Below are 19221 nucleotides of genomic sequence, written 5' to 3'. Positions count from 1 at the left end.
CAGCACTTGGGAAGCAGAGGCAGGTTTGGGAGTTTGAGGCTAGGCTGGGCTCCATAGTGAGGCCATCTCAAAACATAAAAACAAAACCTTTCAGCATGCCCAGGCACCAACATGTAGCTGTTGTTGTTTTTAAGTTTCTTATTTTAGTTTAATTTAGAGAGGAGGGGTACTTTAATGTCATAAAAATTTTTTTCTGAGAATGATTGGAGACATTTACTCAATACTCTAGGCCCCCTCCCCACTACACGCGCGCGCACACACACACACACACACACACACACACACACACACACACACACACACACCGCCTTCCCTACTGGGCTCCCAGAACCTAATTTTTCACATTTAGAAAACCCAGATGATTTTTGCCTGGGTCCATCTGGTTTTCCAAATAACCTGTCTTTTTGATAAATAACGTAAGTTAAATTAGACAAGACAAAGAGAGGGGTGCGCAATCAGCTTTTTTTTTTTTTCCTTCTCTCAGCCTCTGAGAAAAAGAGGGGGCTGAGAAGCCCAAAGCACAGTCCACTCCCAACCGGGCCCCAGCACTTTGAACCCCTTGCCCTGGGTCCAGGGCTTCTCCAGCCTGGAGCCGGGAGCTGCGCTGCCCCCCGCCCCCACTGCTGGCCCACCAGCCCACCCCCCGTAAAAAACCACCACAATGCCGTGTTTCATCTGAACGTTAGCGAAGAAGCCAGTGTTCAACCCCAAAGCTGCCTCCAACCCCCCTTAGGCTGTAGCTACTTCCGACTCGCTCTTCTCATTATGTACCCACCACAGGGAAGAACGGAATCAATACACTGAAAATGAAAAACCTTTAAGGTGAGAGAAGATGGGACAGGAAGAGGGGACGGGAAGGGCATGGAGAAAACTAAGACACTACAAGCAAGGGACCGAGAGATCTGGTGTCTTGTTCTCAAAAGGCGACAATCTGAGGTGGACACCAGCTGCGCACAAAGCCAGGCCTATTTCCCTAGTTCCCTTTGAGAGTGTTGGCAATACCCATAGGCCTCTCCTCCTACAACTGTCCAAGTCTCAGTACAGCACTAACTGCCATTGGCTGCTGGAACAGCCCCATGGGCTGGGAGGCTGTGGGGCTTTGCTGAGGCTTGACCTCTTCTCACTCAGCCATAGTGTACCAGGCATCAGCTCCATCCCTTCCTGAGCAGTGTGTTAGATATGCATGCAGCGGTAAACACATATGATCACGCCACATTCTGCTGTACCTTTAGTCCAACCATAACTGGGTGAGCTGAACCAAGTTAGTCTACATGAGCACCCTTCCTCCAGTTGAGGCAAAGAGTTCGGAGAACGACTTATCACACACCACTTGTAAGCTACAGACAGAACAAGGTCACACAGTCATCGCTGCTATTTCATCCTGCACTGGGAAGCTTTACAAGCAAGCCAGGCATGGTGGCTCAACAATCCTGGTGCTGAGAAGGCTAAGGTGGGATTGCAGTGAATTTAAAGCTTGCCAAGGTTACAAGTGAGGTCCAGGCCAGCCTAGACCACAATGAAAGTAACACCTTACCTCAAAAATACAAAAACAGGAGACTGGAGAAATGGCTGAGCGCCTCATAGCTGCCTGTAGCTTTAGCTTCAAGGATCTTATACCCTCTTTTGGCCTCCTTAGGCACCCGTACACACATGCCATTCATATACACACACACACACACACACCACATACAGATAAAAATAATAAAAAATATGCCGGGCGGTGGTGGCGCACGCCTTTAATCCCAGCACTCGGGAGGCAGAGCCAGGCGGATCTCTGTGAGTTCGAGGCCAGCCTGGTCTCCAAAGTGAGTTCCAGGAAAGGCGCAAAGCTACACAGAGAAACCCTGTCTCGAAAAACCAAAAAAAAAAAAAATAAATAAATAAATAAATAAATAAATAAATAAAAAATAAATCTTAAAACAATAACAAATGCACAAAAATAAAATTTAACAATATTTTTTGAGACAAGGTCTCACTCTGTAGCCCTGGCTGGTCTGGAACTCACTACGTAGACCAGGTTGGCCTCAAACTCACAGAGATCTGCCTGTCTCTGCCTCCCTAGTGCTGGGATTAAAAGCGTGCGTCACCACAATTGGCTAAACAGTACTTCAGCTCTAAGCTTTTTACCAAGTCTCCCAACACTTACTCCTCAAAATTATTAATTAAATCATTTTATGTGCCAGGCACAATGCTACCCCCAAAGCCAAAATAGACACAGTCTGTTTTCAAGGAATGTGTTGTCTTAATTGATAAAACTGAGCCAAACACAAGGTAACAAATTGTGACAAGACCCCGAAGTACAGGGAGCACTACACAGTGGCCCAAGGTGTTTCTGAGGAGTCTGGACTTTAGAGAGGTGTTCTGAGAATCACATAGGAGCCAAAGAGGAAGGCCCCGGGGCTGAGTGTGAGAAGGGAGCACAGACGGAGGCTGAGAAGCAGCAGGTTGTTCTCATGCAGGGCCCGCTGGGCCCTGAGGATTTCAATCTTTATTCTGAGTGTGACAGAAGACACTGGAGTTTGTCTGATTAGAGTTTTATATATAGTTTCATTTGTGTGTGTGTATTCACATATATATCAGTTTCATTCATTTATGAATATGTATCGCCTGAGTGCCTGGGAACTAAAGAAGGTTGTGAGCCGCCATGTAGGTGCCGGGAATCGAACCCAGGCCCTCTGCAAGAGCAGCCAGCGCCCTTGACTTCGAAGCCACCTCTCTGGCCCCTTGTTTTGCTGTCTGACACAGGGTTTCACTACCACGGCCCAGCAGGCCTGAACTACGTCACTCAGGCTGACCTCCAGCTCGTGGCAATCTTCCTGCCTCTGCCTCCTGAGCGCAGTGAGTGCCAGGGTTACAGGACTCACTACCACAGCCAGCATGAGAAGTTTGGTGTTCGTTTGTTCATTTGTTTTTTCCAGACAGGGTTTCTCTATATAACAGCTCTGGCTGTCCTGAAACTCGCTCTGTAGACCAGGCTGGCCTTGAACTCACAGAGATCCATTTGCCCCTGCCTCTTGAGTGCTAGGATTAAAGGCGTGCTGAAAAGTTTGTTTTTGATGCTACCCTGCCAGGGAAGAACCCCATCCCCAGGGTGCGTCCTCCACACATTATGCATATGTAAAGGTCACCTTCTGGCTGCTATGTAGATTGGATGAAAGGGAAGCAAAAACAGAAGTGAGGACATCAGGAGACTACTGTAGAACCCTGGGAAGAAACTGAAATTCAGAGCACAGCACTGGCTACAGAGCTGGAATAATCGAGCCGATTCAAGATGCGAATTATAGGAAAGAACTTAGAGAAAGAACCTGGAAACAGACAAGAATGCTCATAGTTTTTCCTACTCAAGGGGTGGGGGTACAATGATAACTAATTTAAGATTTATTCTTATTTTAAAATTATGTGTGTGTGTGTGTGTGTGTGTGTGAGTTTGTGCATGAGAGTGCAGGTGCCTTGGGAGGCCAGAGGCACTGGATTCCCCTGGAGCTGGAGTTACAGCAACTGTGAATGATATGACATGCTGACTGTGTGAGTTCCAGGACAGCCAGGCATATGTGGAGACCCTGTCTCAAAAAACAAACAATAACAAAAAGGAAAATAAATAAATAAAAATAATCTCAAACCAAGGAGACGTTTCACAGAGAAGTTGAGGTGATAGGGGATGCTGTGGAGATCTGCGAGATTCTCCCTGGAGATTTGGGGACTGTATTTTGATACTTTATAGGAAGAGACTATACAGTTTATACAACTGTGCACTGAATTAGACAAGACCAGAGACTGGTTGAAATGACTTGGATACCACATGCCCCTACCCACAGGAGGAACAAGTAATAAACTAACAGATTGACATTGACATACAGTATCTCCCAGACTTAGGCTCTCATTCCTCCTAATACGGAATTTAGAAGATGGTGGAGTTGAGTCCTACTTGGAGTTAGCACAAAGACCTTGGACAGATGGTATGAAGCCAGGCTGAAACTCTTCAATCTGATCCTGTTAAAAAGGTGGAAGTGCCGGGCGGTGGTGGCGCACGCCTTTAATCCCAGCACTCGAGAGGCAGAGCCAGGCGGATCTCTGTGAGTTCGAGGCCAGCCTGGGCTACCAAGTGAGTTCCAGGAAAGGCGCAAAGCTACACAGAGAAACCCTGTCTCGAAAAACCAAAAAAAAAAAAAAAAAAAAGGTGGAAGCATGAGGCTGGAGAGATGGCTCAGAGGTTAAGAGCACCGACTGCTCTTCCAGAGGTCCTGAGTTCAATTCCCAGCAACCACATGTTGGCTCACAACCATCTATGAGATCTGGTGCCCTCTTCTGGCATGCAGGCATATATGTAGGAGCAACACTGTACATAATAAATAAATCTAAAAAAAAAAAAAAAAAAAAAAAAAAAAGGTGGAAGCAGCCAGAAAGCATGCCTTTAATCCCAGCACTCGAGAGGAAGAGGCAGGAGTATCTCTGTGAGTTCAAGGCCAGCTTGGTCTACAGAGCGAGTTCCAGGACAGCCAAGGCTACAGAGAGAAACCCTGTCTCAACCAGTTCCCCACTAAAAAAAAAAGAATACATTCTTGGGGTCAGCAAAATGGCTCAACAGGTAAAGGCACTTGCTGCCAAACTGGAGGACCTGAGTTCAATCCCCAGGACCCACATGGTGGAAAGGGAAAACCGACTCTTGCAAATTATCCTAATTCTACATGTGTGTCAACAATACACACAAATATAAACAAATGAAATGTAGGAAGAAAGAGCACGTGGAGAGGTTAGAATACCTGCTTGGCTTAGGCAAGACCTTCAGTTTGATCCCAAGTAATTTACCACTCTAATAGGGCATGTGGAGAAGCAAAAAGGGAGAAATCTGTGGCCTCACTTTTTGGCTTTTTTTGCTCAGGGGGTAAGGAGGTACCTGCTCAGGTGCAGAACACTCAAAGAGAGCAGCAATACCCTTCACCTTGGGCCCAGAGCAACACCAAAGTACACACAAAGGCAGCTAAGGAAAATGCCCCTCAGAGGACAGGGCAGGTATTATATACGTGAGCTCTCCCCATGGCCAACACTGCATTCAGACCACTAAGTGAGTTGTCCGGTCACTCCACAGGGATGGAGAAGCCAGTGAAGGGTAACTGCAGCACCCTCCTATTCTGGACACAGTTTCCTGGGTGGGAAACCTCCTGGGATACTGTCTCAACTTAGGCACTGACTGACCTAGGAATGAGCACTCTAGCTGGACAGCAAACCCTGCCCTGAAGGCAATGAGATTTATTTAAAACCTACATACACATTAAAACAGTTTTATACACATTTCTCCCATTACAAGATTACAAATATACAAATTTATATTCCTTCCAAGTCAGCATCCTGAGTATTAGAAAAACAAAACCCCTAGCAATCAACAGAAAACCTACACCTTATTTTCATCAATTAAATTGGCTTTTTTATGTCTCTCAATAAAAGACAGACACAATCTCCTCCGACTTCCTGTGTTCAGCTTTCGACACTGAAGCCAACCTTCCTCTGGATGGTTTTGGCAAAGCAGCACTGAGTTCACTTCTGAGAAGGACGGTTGTCTATACTTCTGAAAACCCAGTGGCAGACCAAGGAGGGCGAGCGGTGGCAGCTCTCTTCAGCGTTTTTATTAAATTCCACTCGTCTGCCCTCAGTATTAGTGATGAACTATTGAAACGTTCTCTGACTGGTCAGGACAACAAACTCAGCCCAAGAGATGCAATCAACAGTGGTCGGGGTTTCTTCTGTCAGCAGAGGGGAGGCTCACAAACCGAACGCTTTGAGATCTGGTCCCAGGGAAAGTCTCTCTTCCACAGATTACCCAGTGTGGGTAGACACCGGGTATAACCTCATCTTCTTCCCACACTCCAGAAAATGAACTAGGTACCAGCTTAAGTCCTCATTTCAAAGGTAGTAAAGGTTAATTAGAAATGAAGCCTGGAAGCTTACAGGAACAGAAGGAACAAGGCTGACGCAACAGCCGGTCGGTCGGTGGTTCTTAGGCCCTCCATCTAAGCCACTCACATTGGTCCTGGTTACCATGTTACAGGTCGCGTGGGTGTGGAGGAGTCATCCCAGTGCTGGCTTTCAGTGCTTTCTGTAATTTTCTATAATGCCACACTTTCTTCCTCCTCCAAACACCTCATTTCAAAGTGGTGTCAACCCAGGAAACTGCTAGGAAAAAATGTCAAATGCTTAACAGAAGAAGTGAGACTTCAATTATTCTGTAAGTCGCTGTTGGAAACTGTAGTGATAAGAATAGTGGCCGAACTGGAAATAACACTAGGAGAGAAAACTGCCATCGAGAGTGCGTGGGACAAGACTGGAAACTGGAAACTCTGCCCATGATGCATTGGTCAATGGAGGAGAGGTCATCGGCGCAAACGCCAGTCCCACCGTTAGGGGCCAGACCTACTTGGAGCAGTTTCAGCAGATGCTGGCATCCTGGATAGTGTTAGCTTTCCAAGTATCTGAAGATGCTTCGCTTTGGTCCTGGACTGCTATCATCTGTCTTTAGCCGTTTAGGAGATGGTGACATCATTAATGATGGCCCCTTTCTTCTCACCTAGAGAAAAAACAGAAAGAGTCAGGGCCAGCAGCTCAAGATTTATCTTCACTGAGTTTTTTCTTTCTTTTTTTTTTTTTTGAAACAGGGTTTCTCTTTGTGGCTTTGGAGCCTGTCGTGGATCTCACTCTACAGACCAGACTGGCCTTGAACTCACAGAGATCCGCCTGCCTCTGCCTCTCAAGTGCTAGGATTAAAGGCGTGCGGCGCCGCCGCCCCCACCCAGTTCAGAATTTTTTTATTTCATTTTATTTTACTTTTTTGGGTATGTATGATATATGCATGTGGGTATGCCGTGCATGCCATGTGCATGCATGTGGAGCAGAGGATGCTGGTATTTTCCTCTATTGTTCTCTGCCTTGTGCCTTTAAGACAGAGTCTGTCTCTGAACAGGAAGTTTGACATTTCAGCTGCCAGCAAGCTTCCAGGATCCACCTTTTTCTGCCCTATGCTGGGGTTACAGAATCGTAGCCATACAGCCATGCCTGCATTTTATATGGTGCTAGGATTCAGACTCAAGTCCTCACGACTGCACAGCAAGTCCTCTTGTCCACTAAACCACCTCTGTCTGTCTGTCTGTCTGTGTTTCTCTCTCTCTCACACACATGCACACATGCAAATATTTTAAAAATTAAAACAAATAAATCTGAGGCTGGAGAGATGGCTCAGGAGTTAAGATATTTGCTCGTCTTGCAGAGGACCAGACTCCATTCCCACATGGTAACTTACAGCTGTAATTCCAGTTCCAGGGGATCAGGCACCCTCTCTCTTCTGGCCTCCCCAGGTACTAGACACACACATAGTGCATGCACATACATGCAAGTAAAATACAAACAAATCTTAAAAAACAAAACAGAGCCGGGTGGTGGTGGCGGCGGCGGCGGCGGCGGCGGCGGCGGCGGCGGCGGCGGCGGCGGCGGCGCACGCCTTTAATCCCAGCACTCGGGAGGCAGAGCCAGGCGGATCTCTGTGAGTTCGAGGCCAGCCTGGGCTACAAAGTGAGTTCCAGGAAAGGCGCAAAGCTACACAGAGAAACCCTGTATTGAAAAAAACCAAAAAAAAAAAAACAGAACAAACCTCCCACAAATAAACACTATTTGGAAAGCACCACATCAGTTTTTAAATTCCCTACCTGAGGCTTAGATGATTCTTTTGCTGCCTCGGCCTTGGTAGGAGAAAGTGTATGAAAGACAAAGTTTCTTGAGTTTCGGGGAGCGCTGGGGTTGAGGTCAGACAGGGCAGAGAGTTTCTGAAGCACAGTCTTGGGCTGGTTTAGCAAGGAGCCCATCTTCAGCTGGGGAAAGAAGAGATACCTGATACAAAACTGCAAATGCTGAAAAGAAGCAAGTCTACCCATGTCTGCCTCACCTGGTACTGAAGGGATGCTTTTCTGCCTTAAGCAAGACCTTCCCACTTCCTGTGGCCACCTCCCTCGCTGAGTGACACCATGATCTACAGACCGTGAGACCGTGGCATCAGATTAACAGGGTCCCAGCTAACCTGGTGAGCACTTCCTGGTCTGATGGCTTCAAAAGGGTTACTGGGCACAGACTTGGACTCCTGAACAACCACAGCCCGACTGGCTGGAAAGAAAACAGAGAGAGAAGTGTCTGAGCAAGGCTGGGTAGAATTCCCTCTACATTCAAACAAGCTGAGAAGACTTAGAAGCTGATGTAAGAACTGTTTATTTTATAGTCATGACCTTAAAACTATAGCAAGTGTCACTGATGAGACAATGAAGTCAAGATTATCAGTTAATCATTAACAAGGACTAACAAGGAAAAACAGCAGTTGGTGAGTGAGAGCAGTATATAACAGTCCATTTATGGCGTTCAATACAACTATGTTCAATCTCAGCTCTAATACCTGAGCATATAAACCCTGGGCAACTCAAAGAGAAGCCACAATTCACCAGCAACCCTTACCACAAGCTACACAAACCAAAGCACAACTTTACTAACCAACCTCTGCCTCCCCTTACCTCGGTGGCCCCTTTAAGACAGTATGACAGAATTACATTAGCCACCACAGTCCCCGAAGGCTAGAGTCCCCTCCTAGGCTCTGGCACTGACAATCCAAGCAGCCAGACCTAAAGAGAAGTGAGAGCTCACCATTCTTCTGCAGTGCCTTGGCTGTAACTTTCTTGGCGAGCATCATAAACTGACTGTCTTCCCCAATGTCTTCTTCGTCAGCAGCAATTTTCCCCTGTTGAGCCTGAATATGAAGATCATACAGGATTAGCCAGGTGTGGTGGCACATGCCTATAATCCCAGCACTTGAAAAGCTGAGGCAGGAGAATTACCATGAGGTTGAGGCCAGTCTGGGATACATAATGAGTTCCAGGCCAGCCTGTCTTCAAAATGAACTCATAAAACATAAGATGATGATGATGATGCTTATTACAGCTTCCCTAAATAGTCAACTTACAGGAGCTGGAGAGATGGCTGAGACCTAAAAGCACTGGCAGCTCTTCCAGAGGATCTGGGTTCAACTCTCAGTACCCACAGGGTAGCTCATAAATGTAGGGCAGGGAGGCTAACACTCTCTTCTGAGCTCTGTTGGCACACATGTGGTACACAGACATACTTGCAGGCAAAACATCCATATACAAAAAATAATGATATAAAACTAAAGGTTGGCATGGTGGCTCACACCTTTTTTTTTTTTTTGTCTAGTGTTCTGTCTGCACATATGCCTATAGGCCAGAAGAGGGCACCAGATCTCATTACAGCCACCATGTGGTTGCTGGGGATTGAACTCAGGTCCTCTGGAAGAACAGCCAGTGTGGAGAGAGCCATCTCTCCAGCCCGGCGGCTCACACCTTTAATCCCAGCACTCAGGAGGCAGAAGCATGTGGACCTTTGTGAATTCAAGGCCAACCTGATCTACATAGTGAGTTCTAGGACAGCCAGAGATACATAGTGAGACCCTGCCTCAAAAAAAAAATTATTTAAAAAATTATATATATTAGAAAAGAAGTTAACATTGGCTGAGGTGTAAGGTCAGGTTACTGAGACATCATTTGTTCTCTTTTTTACAACCTTTGCTACCTTAGATCAAAAAGATAAAAAGGCTGGAGAGATGGCTGAATGATCAGAAGTGGCTAAGTGGTTAAAAGCATGTGCTGCTTCTCTCAAAGACCCAAGTTCAGTTCTCAGCACCCATGTAATAGCTCAGAACTGCCTGTAACTCTAGTTCCAGGGGATCTGCTGCCTCCTTCTGGCCTCCATAGACACTGGACTTACATGCACATACATACACCTCATACACACATAATTTACAAAAGTATTCTTTCATTTTTTTTTTTTTTTTTTTTTTTTGAGACAAGTTCTCTGTAGTTTTGGCTGGCTTGGAATTCACAGAGATCCACCTGCCTCTGCCATGTAACAGCTGGGATAAACGCATGCAACACAACTCTCAGCCTTAAAAAATATATATCTTTTTTTTTTTAATTGGACAGTTAGCTAGAGAGTTGACTATGGTAACCTTTTCAGTGCAAAAAAAAAAAAAAAAAAACACAACAACAACAACAAAAAAGCAAACCCCTAGCCGGGCAGTGGTGGCACACACCTTTAGTCCCAGCACTCAGGAGGCAGAGCCAGGCGGATCTCTGCGAATTTGAGGCCAGCCTGGTCTACAGAGTGAGATACAGAACAGGCACCAAAACTATAGAGAAACCCTGTCTCAAAAAAACCAAAAAACCAAACCAAAACAAAAAAAGCAGACCCCAAGATTAAACTTAGGTATGTTGTTGCTTAAGTTTCATGGCAGGTGAAGTCGCTGAATCTCTGCCCCCTTAAACGTGGTCAGAATGGGCACTTTTCTTGGATGCTTTCTACCTGTTCCCGAAGCCACTGCTCTCGTTCAATCCGCTCCTTTCTCCACCTGGCTTCAGTCTCGTCAAGCTGTTCTTCAGTCTGATCATCATCAGAGTCTCTGTGGAACAGATCCATCTGGGAGGCATCATCTAAAGGAAAGAGGTAAGGCGTTTAGCATCTTGTGATCCTCACAGAGTGCTCAGACAGACACAAAACAAGCCTATAGCTGCTGCACATTGACATAAACCTTTCCCAGCCTCAAAAGAAAATCGATGGTTATTTTAAAACAGCTATGGCTACCATGTTTTCTGTTTGTGTGTGGCATTGAACTTGTTATGGAGCTAAAGATGATCTTGACTCCCAATTGTTCTCTCTCCACCTCCCAAATCTTGGGATTACAGGCTGCCTAGTTTCTCTCTCTTTTCTGATTTATTTATTTATTTATTTATTTATTTATTTATTTATTTATTTTGAGACAGGGTTTCTCTGTGTAGCCCTAACTATCCTGAAATACTCTGTAGACCAGGCTGGCCTCGAACCCAGAACCTCAGTGTTCTAGGTAAGCACTCTACCAACTGAGCTAATCTCTGGTTCAGTTGTGATTTCCATTTACCATCTTAAAGTAGACAAATACACACACGTAGATACCTATGTGTTTCCACCGGAATTTTCTCGTTCGTCCAGGCCCATCGCTGTGCAGATCCCCGTCAGCAAGGTACCTCTCCTGGTATAACCGCAGTCGTCGCTTATCATCATCCAACATGGTTTTCCTACAACCGAAAAAACAAGGTGCTCGATACCAGTACCTTCCTGCCTGATAAAATGGCCACCTTGAGGTGCCCTATTGCTTGTTGGGTTTGTTGGGATACTAACATGTGTATTTTCTTGATCTGACTCTCCAGTTCCTCATCAGAAGGAAGCACTTCATCAATGACGTCTTCTTCATATTCGTCAATCTCTTCCCCATCATATTCATCTTCACTTCCCACATCACTTCCCGACACCTCTGCCTCATCTTCCAGGTATTTCTTCAGTCTCCTAGAAAGCAATATGAAAGATTAGAAATCAGACAATGGCCATCTACACAGATTGTGGATACAGTAAGAAAAGCAGGAAGCCACTATGAGTTATCCATGCTCTAGTGGATAGCCCCACATGAGTGGCCCTCATTAAATCCAGTAAGTCACAAAGCAAAAACAAAAAGAGATGTGAGTAGGATGGGCTTGGTGGGGTAAAGGAGGGGCGGGGTGATGGCTGTCAGGATGCGGTGGGGGTGGGGGGGTGAGAGGATAGAGGAATGAATGTAAGCAGATTGCATCATATACATGTACGAAATAGCCAAAGAATTAATCAAAAAAAAAAAAAAGCAGAACATAGGATCATCAATAGGCTTAAATTTATACATTTTGATACTACCTCAAATAATTTTTTGATATTAAAGTGTTGGTCACTTAACCTATACTATGTGCTAATAGCTGTACTTTATAGGTATTACCATTATCCTATTATCTTAGGAACACATACTATTACCTCTGCCATTTTATAGTTAAGAAAGAGAATATCTAAGTCCAAGGAAAATGGAAGCTATAACACTAAAAATGCCACTAGTTCTGGAAGGAACTAGAGACGTCTGTATAGAAATCATTTAATGACACACAGAGAGATCAATTTACTCAAGTTCCTACAAGTAGGTGGCACTCAATCCAGCTTGGATAATCCTACAGGCGGAAACTTTTAAAATGTATTTTGTGTGTCTTCACGCAGAGTTCTGGGGACACCTTGTGGGAGTCCGTTCTACAGCCTTCCACCTAGTTGAGACAGGGTTTTTATTTCAGCTGCTTTATTGGATACTCCAGGCTAGCTGGCCCACAAGCTCCCAGCTTGTTCTGACTCTTAAAAAAACCAACCAACCAAACAAACAAACAAACAAACCAACCCTTTTAAATTTTTGGATTATTTTATATGTATGAGTATTTTTCCTGAGTGTATGTCTGTGTACCACATGTTTACAGTGACTATAGAAGATAGAAGGGGCTGGGCAGTGGTGGCGCACACCTTTAACCCCAGCACTCAGGAGGCAGAGCCAGGTGGATCTCTGTGAGTTCAAGGCCAACCTGATCTACAGAGTGAGATCCAGGACAGGTACCAAAACTACACAGAGAAACCCTATCTCGAAGAAGAAAAAAAAAGAGAGAATGTAACAACAGGCTGAAAGCAACAGTATAAATCCAACAGAGATCAACAGGATGTTCTGGTGAGGATCCTCTTTCCCTCTCAGCCTGTTGGCCATCAATCCTGGAGGAGAAAGAGACAGAAGGGGCGACAGAAAGCTTTGTACATGGCCCATGAGCACGGAGGGAGGCCTCCAGGAGACAGACTTCAGTGAATCAGCTCAACTTTATTCCAGAGTTTGGGAACATAGGATTGGGGAGCCTGGGGGCAAAACCCTCATTTGCATTAAGTGGCACACTCCTATCACAGGACTTAAGATATGGCAGTAGGGTCCTATAGCAGAAGTCTTCTTAGCAGGGATCTATGCCAAGGATCAAGCTAAAGATGAATCAGGGCATCTGGTTTTAGAGACGGGCGTCTGGTTTAGAGAGAGCTTTCAGATAAGGTCAGGCCTCCAGGCCCAGGGCCATCCTCCAGATAAGGCTAGGCAGAGAGCAGGAAACTTTGCTGGGGAAGGAAAGTCTCCATATTGCCGAGATTAGAGAAAGCTGCCAGGCTATGGCACACTGCGACCTCTACCAGCCAACAAAAATCTCCAACATCCTGGATATGAATCCAAAAAGCATGCATGTGCTATATGTTACCGAACATTTATTAGAATTATGTTTGTGAAAATTCTTTAAAATCATAAAATACTATAGGCTGAGCGGTGATGTTATAGTTGGGTAGTGGCAGCACACACCTTTAATCCCAGCACTTAGCAGCCAGAGGCAGTTGGGTCTCTGAGTTTAAGGCCATCCTGGTCTATAGATGAGTTCTAGGACAGCCAAGGCTACACAGAGAAACCCTGTCTCGAAAAACTAACCTCTTCTACCTCAAAAAACAAAACCCCCAAAAAAACCATGGATATGCTACAAGGAGGTAAAGTCAAGATGCAAAATTAAACACATAGGGAAATTATTTAAATCTCAGTTGTGTAAAAACATTTGCATTAAAAGTTATGAAGAAATCATTATCAACACTTTCACATACATTCTGGCCAATCAACATGAATAACTGCCTTATTTTTTCCCTCCCTCCCTCTCTTCCTTCCTATTCACCCTTCCTCCCTTCATGTTTATGGTGCTGAGGATAAACCCAGAGCCTTGTGCACACCAGGCAGTGCTTGACTATTGAGCTACACTTCCAACCTGTCTGGCTGTCCACCTATAAGTCCATATGTTCATCTGTTTTTGTTTTTGTTTTTTCTAAGACAGGGTTTCACTGTGAAGCCCTGGCTGTCCTGGAACTCACTCTGTAGACCAGGCTGACCTTGAACTCACAGAGATCTACCTGCCTCTGCCTCCTGAGTGCTGGGATTAAAGACATGTGCCACCATGCCCGGCTTCCATACAGTTTTTCTGAATACTCTAAAATATGACCAGAGTGACAAATACTATAAAATAAAAAAATAAAATGGGGGGGGGGTTGGGGTTGGGGATTTAGCTCAGTGGTAGAGCGCTTGCCTAGCAAGTGCAAGGCCCTGGGTTTGGTCCTCAGCTCCAGGAAAAAAAAAAAAAAAAAAAAAAGACAAAGTAACAAAAAATTAAATGGGCCATTTGTCCAAGACAAGAATCCAGAAAACCAGGAATGACAGCAATTCATAGGAGCAAAGTTCTGGGCAATGTCAGTTATTCACGAGGTCCTTCAGTTATAGGAAGTGATTCAGCTCCTGTGACCTTGGGTGACAGATAGTAGTACCCATCCAGCAAACAGCCAGACCACACCCGAGTACAAAGAGGACATCCAGGACACAAGTGTAGACCACTGAGAGTGTCATCGGGTCTGGGAGGTGACACAAGATATTTAGTACAGATGGGACTCAAGGACTCAAGGAGGGGCCACACAGGATTTGTAAACACTATTAATCTGTGTGCAACTGTGTGCCGTGGCACAGGTGGAGGGCACAGGACAACTCTCGAGAGTCAGTTTTCTTCTTCCACTGTGGGGTCTCGAGACTGAACTAGACAGGGTTGCACAGGAAGCACTGTTACCCACCAGGTCGTCTCATTCACCTAGAATCCACAAAGCATTTGTTTAACTTACGGTAACCACAAAAAGCAGAAACCAAACCAGCAAGTTTATGTAAAATGGTAGCAAGCTATACCACAACCTAGGAGAACTGTCTAGGAGGAGGAGGGACGGACAGAACACCTACATTTGCCTTTTCATCTTCTCAGACTGCTTTAGGAGCTCTTCTTCATCATCCTCCTGGTCCAGGGCCAGCTCTTCGTCACCGGAGTCACTGTGTTCATCCTGCACAGTTAAAACATCACACGCAGAGTCGCACACAGTAAAAACATGGACCACAGGAAGGAAATGCTGTCGTGCTTTGAGCATATAATAAAAGCTTGTGTGCTCTTTCTCCTGTTTTTACACTTATTTATTTTGTAGACAGGGTCTTGTCATATAATCCCAAGTGGTGGGATTACAGGCACGTGGTCCTGGGTTTGAGCTCCAATACCATGAGACAAAACCAAAAAGCAACAAGAGGATTTGTGAAGTCCTGTCCCCATGCCTCATCATAGGACATTGCTTCTGGTAAGACGCTCAACTCAGAATTCTCAAACACCGATGATGTAAGAGCAGGAACCCGAGGGAAGCAGCGTGTGGAGCTTGGCTGTGTTCCTGCCACACTCACCTCATCACTACCAAATTCATTTTCCTTTGAAACAAGCTGAAAGTCTCCAAATTCCTCCTCTTCACCCTCTTCCTCCCTAGAAGACAGATCACTAAGTTACTAAAATCGAACTACAAGCAGCCAGCTAAGTTAAGAATTTAAGACATTTAGCAACACCAGTAATTTCCTTAAGAAACAGGAAACAAGGTATTTTGCCTTCTGTAATTACAGCCTCATAAAGCAGAGATAGGGATGCCCAGGATGGGCTCATTAGAAAGTCTAGTCATGCTCAGGCATAGTGATGTATGTCTTTAATGTCAGCACTTGGTGGGTAGAGGTTGGAGGAGCTCTATGAGTGAGGCTAGCCCTTTCTACAAAGCGAGTTCCAGGACATTCAGAGCCGTACAGTGAGACTCTGTCTCAAACAAAACAAAACAAAACAAAAACACCCAACAGTTTATTTATTTATTTATTTTTTTTTTGGTTTTTCGAGACAGGGTTTCTCTGTGTAGCTTTGCGCCTTTCCTGGAGCTCACTTGGTAGCCCAGGCTGGCCTCGAACTCACAGAGATCCACCTGGCTCTGCCTCCCGAGTGCTGGGATTAAAGGCGTGCGCCACCACCGCCCGGCCCAACAGTTTATTTTTAAGTATATTCATCCGAGCTAGGTGTGGTGGCACCCATCTTTAATCTGAACACTGAGAAGTCAAAAGCAGGCAGATCTCTGTGAGTTTGAGGCCAGTCTAGTCTACATAGTGAGTTCTAGGCCATCCAGGGCTAGACAGTGAGACCCTATCTCAAAAACAAAACAAGTATGTTGATACTTTCATATAAGCAGCTTCCAAAGTCAAATGGTTATTAAACACTCTACATCCGTTAGACAGATCTTCACCCTCTCTCCCTACTTCCTGTCTACATAAAACTGCCTATTCCAAAGACCATACAGAAGTGGACTTATACAGTAGCTATCCTTCTATGACAAATAGTTCTTACTCCTAGCATAATACCTTCCTGGTTCCTCCATGGTGAGGCATGTGTCATAATCCCTTCCTATTGGGCTGGGTATGGTGGTACACACTTGGAGGATGAGGCAGAAGGATCACTGGTTTGAAGTCAGCCTGAACTAACACTAAACTCCAGACCAGTCTGGGCTGCATAGGAAGAACTAGTCTCAGACAACAAAAACAAATTTCCTTCTTTTTAAAGCCATTTAATGTGTATAAATTGTATTTAGCAGATGTGCTGGCCAGTTTTATGTCAACTTGACACAGCTATAATCACCAGAGAGGAGGGAGCCTCAGCTGACAAAATGCCTAAGTAAGATAGAGCAGTGCGCAAACCTGTAGGGGCATTTTTTTAAATGAATGATTGATGGGGGTGGGGCAGGGGTGTTGAGAAAGCAGGCTGAGCAAGCCATAGGGAACAAACCATAGAACATCCCCCATGGCCTCTGCATCAGCTCCTGCCTCCAGGATCTTGCCCACTTGAGCTCCTGTCCTGACTTCCTTTGATGATGAACAGCGAGGTGGAAGTGAGAGCCAAATAAACCCTTTCCTCCCCAGTTTGCTTTTGGTCATGGTGTTTATCACAGCAATAATCACCTTAACTAAGATGGCAGACCACTGCAATTCCTCTTCATTTTGGCTATTATCAAATAATATTAAACACAAAGTATAAAAACCTATTTTATTCATTTATTTATGAGAAAGGAATTCATGTAGCTGAGGCTAGCCTTAAACTTTTTTGCATTTATTTATACATTTACTTATTTAATGTGTGTGCATGCACCAGGTGTGCATCTGTAACTGCATGCATGCCATTGCCTGCATATATAGAGTTCAGAGGACAACTTGTGGGAGTCAGTTCTCTCCTACCATGGTAGACACCAGGGATTGAACTCAGGTCTTTAGGCTTGAAGACAAGAAACCTTACCCATGGAGCCATTTACCTGGCCCTAACTTCTGATTCTCTTGCTCCTGCTTCCTGAATATTGGATCAGGCACACACCACACCAGGCTTTCTGGTTTGCAGGCAGGTCTTTCCCATGTCACTCACTTGGCCTGGAGCTCTCTATACAGCTGAAGATGACCTTGAACTCCTGATCCTACTCCCTTTACCACCTAAGTGCTAGAGTTATAGGTGCATACCACCACACCTGCCCACTTGAATTTTTACTTTTAAGTCTGTGTGTATCTCTCTCTCTTTTGAGACAGAATTTCAATGTCTAGGCCAGGCTGGTCTGGAATTCACAATCCTCCTGCCCCAGTCTTCCCAGTGCTGAGATTATAGGCTACCACACCTACCACTTACACTTCTTTTAAACCTAAGTGGAGTTGCTGGATCAGATGGTAATACTGTTTTTTCTAGCAGCTCACTAATGGTAAATAGAGATTTTTCTTACCTTCACTGATACCCAGTTGTTTATATAAAACTGTAATCATCCTAATGGATGTGAGGCACTATCTCTAATTTTCCTTCCTAGAGTGATTTAGTTCATCGCTGAACCCGGAGAATCAGATCCTAGGGTGTTATCTTCCCCAGTTCCCACCGGTCTCTGGGACTCACCTGTCTGTTGGGAAGGAGCCGGAGCAAAGAGCAAGTGCCTCTTCCATGGGGTCATCCGTGCTGCTCTCCTTCTCCTGCTTGCCCAGCTCCAGGGGAGCCGCAGGGGAGGCGTCTACCTCAACGAGGAAAAGATCAGTGAGCAAGGAGATGACACCTTACTCTCCCTGGCCATCCAAAGACCGGCCAGCTCAGTTCAGGTTTTAGATAAAATGTTCTAAAGTTCACTATCCACTCTTTCAACAAATCCTCCTACTTTCTGTGTGCCAAGCCACAGGAAGACAGTAATGAACAAACAAACACCCAATTACCTCACAGAGCCTACATCCTATTCCAGCATGCAACATTTACTATATACCAGATGAGGTTTTAAGCTTTGTATACAGGTTAACTTGGGTCAAAGCTAAAGCATTTATTTGACACTGTCACTCTAAGGAAGGAAGAGCTATAAAAGTGAGGAACTAAGAGTGAATTCCATCACATGCCTGTTTTCTGTGCACTCACTTCGAGGGGCAAGGGCTTCCTTTCAGGGATGCTGATGTAAGCTGTCTGGCTGTGGTAAGCCGGAAACTTTCACTGAATATTTACCTTGAGAAGGAAATTTGCCTGAGCAAAGATTCAGAAGTTCCTCCATGTCTTCTTTTTTGTTATTCTTCTGAGGTGGACATTTCTCTTCAGACTGAGATGTAAACTGTCCAGTACACAAATCCAGCAGCTCATCCATGTTGGCATCCATGGCGTTCTCATCCATACTGGCCAGTGGCAACTGAGGCTTCAAAGCTTGATATCGATTCCGGTGATTTCTAATGTTTAAAAATCTACAAGCACAATGAAGTGTCAGAAATTACCCAGAGAAGAGACAAAACTGCAGGTAAAAACTGTCTGATTTCCAACACTAGGGTTAGAAGCTGAACGCAACCAGCAAGATGGCCGAGTGGGTAAAGGTGCTTGCTGCCAAGCCTGATGATACGAGTTCAATCCCCAGGATCCACATGGTGGTGGGAGCCAACGGCAGCAAGTTGTCCTATGATCTTTTCACGTGTGCCGTGGCACATATGTGCTCACACGTACACACACACAGGATAAACAAAATGTAATTTTGAAAAAAACTATAAAAAGAAAAGCAAAAAGAAGTTGATGTGAATTGTGAATTTCAACTTGATGGAGCTTAGAATCACCATGGAAACAAACCTGTCTTCAAGGGATCATTTAGATTAGGTTAACTGAGGTAGGAGACCCAGCCTGACTGTGGGCGGTACTATTCCATGGGCTGGGGTCCTGGCCTGATTGACAAAGAGAAAAAGAGCTGAACGGAAGCATTTGTTGCTTTCTTCTTCCTGACTGTGGCGGCCACGTGCCCGGTGCCTTCTGTTCCGGCCACCGAGACTGACCTGCCGTGACACATGGTATCCACTGGAACCATAAGGCACAAGTCCCTTTCCTTCTTTGAGCT

The 19221-nt window shown here is 45.2% G+C and overlaps 1 protein-coding gene across 1 annotated transcript in view; it reads right to left on the bottom strand.

Annotated features, from left to right (window-relative positions):
- Positions 1 to 6213: 6213 nt before the first annotated feature.
- Clspn (claspin) overlaps positions 6214 to 19221 on the bottom strand; it is a 33497-nt gene continuing 20489 nt past the window's right edge. The window contains exons 15-25 of the mRNA XM_076565071.1: positions 18357 to 18586; positions 17772 to 17883; positions 15230 to 15305; positions 14747 to 14844; positions 11251 to 11415; positions 11026 to 11147; positions 10399 to 10526; positions 8671 to 8773; positions 8060 to 8142; positions 7692 to 7853; positions 6214 to 6559 (exon numbers count right to left, since the gene is read on the bottom strand). Coding sequence (XP_076421186.1) covers positions 6449 to 6559; positions 7692 to 7853; positions 8060 to 8142; positions 8671 to 8773; positions 10399 to 10526; positions 11026 to 11147; positions 11251 to 11415; positions 14747 to 14844; positions 15230 to 15305; positions 17772 to 17883; positions 18357 to 18586 — 1390 coding nt within the window. The 3' untranslated portion in view covers positions 6214 to 6448. The remainder of the gene's footprint in view (positions 6560 to 7691; positions 7854 to 8059; positions 8143 to 8670; positions 8774 to 10398; positions 10527 to 11025; positions 11148 to 11250; positions 11416 to 14746; positions 14845 to 15229; positions 15306 to 17771; positions 17884 to 18356; positions 18587 to 19221) is intronic.

This window comes from Peromyscus maniculatus, chromosome 2 (assembly GCF_049852395.1).
Source record: "Peromyscus maniculatus bairdii isolate BWxNUB_F1_BW_parent chromosome 2, HU_Pman_BW_mat_3.1, whole genome shotgun sequence".
NCBI classification, from domain to species: domain Eukaryota; kingdom Metazoa; phylum Chordata; class Mammalia; order Rodentia; family Cricetidae; genus Peromyscus; species Peromyscus maniculatus.
The sequence above is the reverse complement of the archived record's forward strand: the minus strand, read 5'-3'. Positions and strand labels throughout refer to the sequence as shown.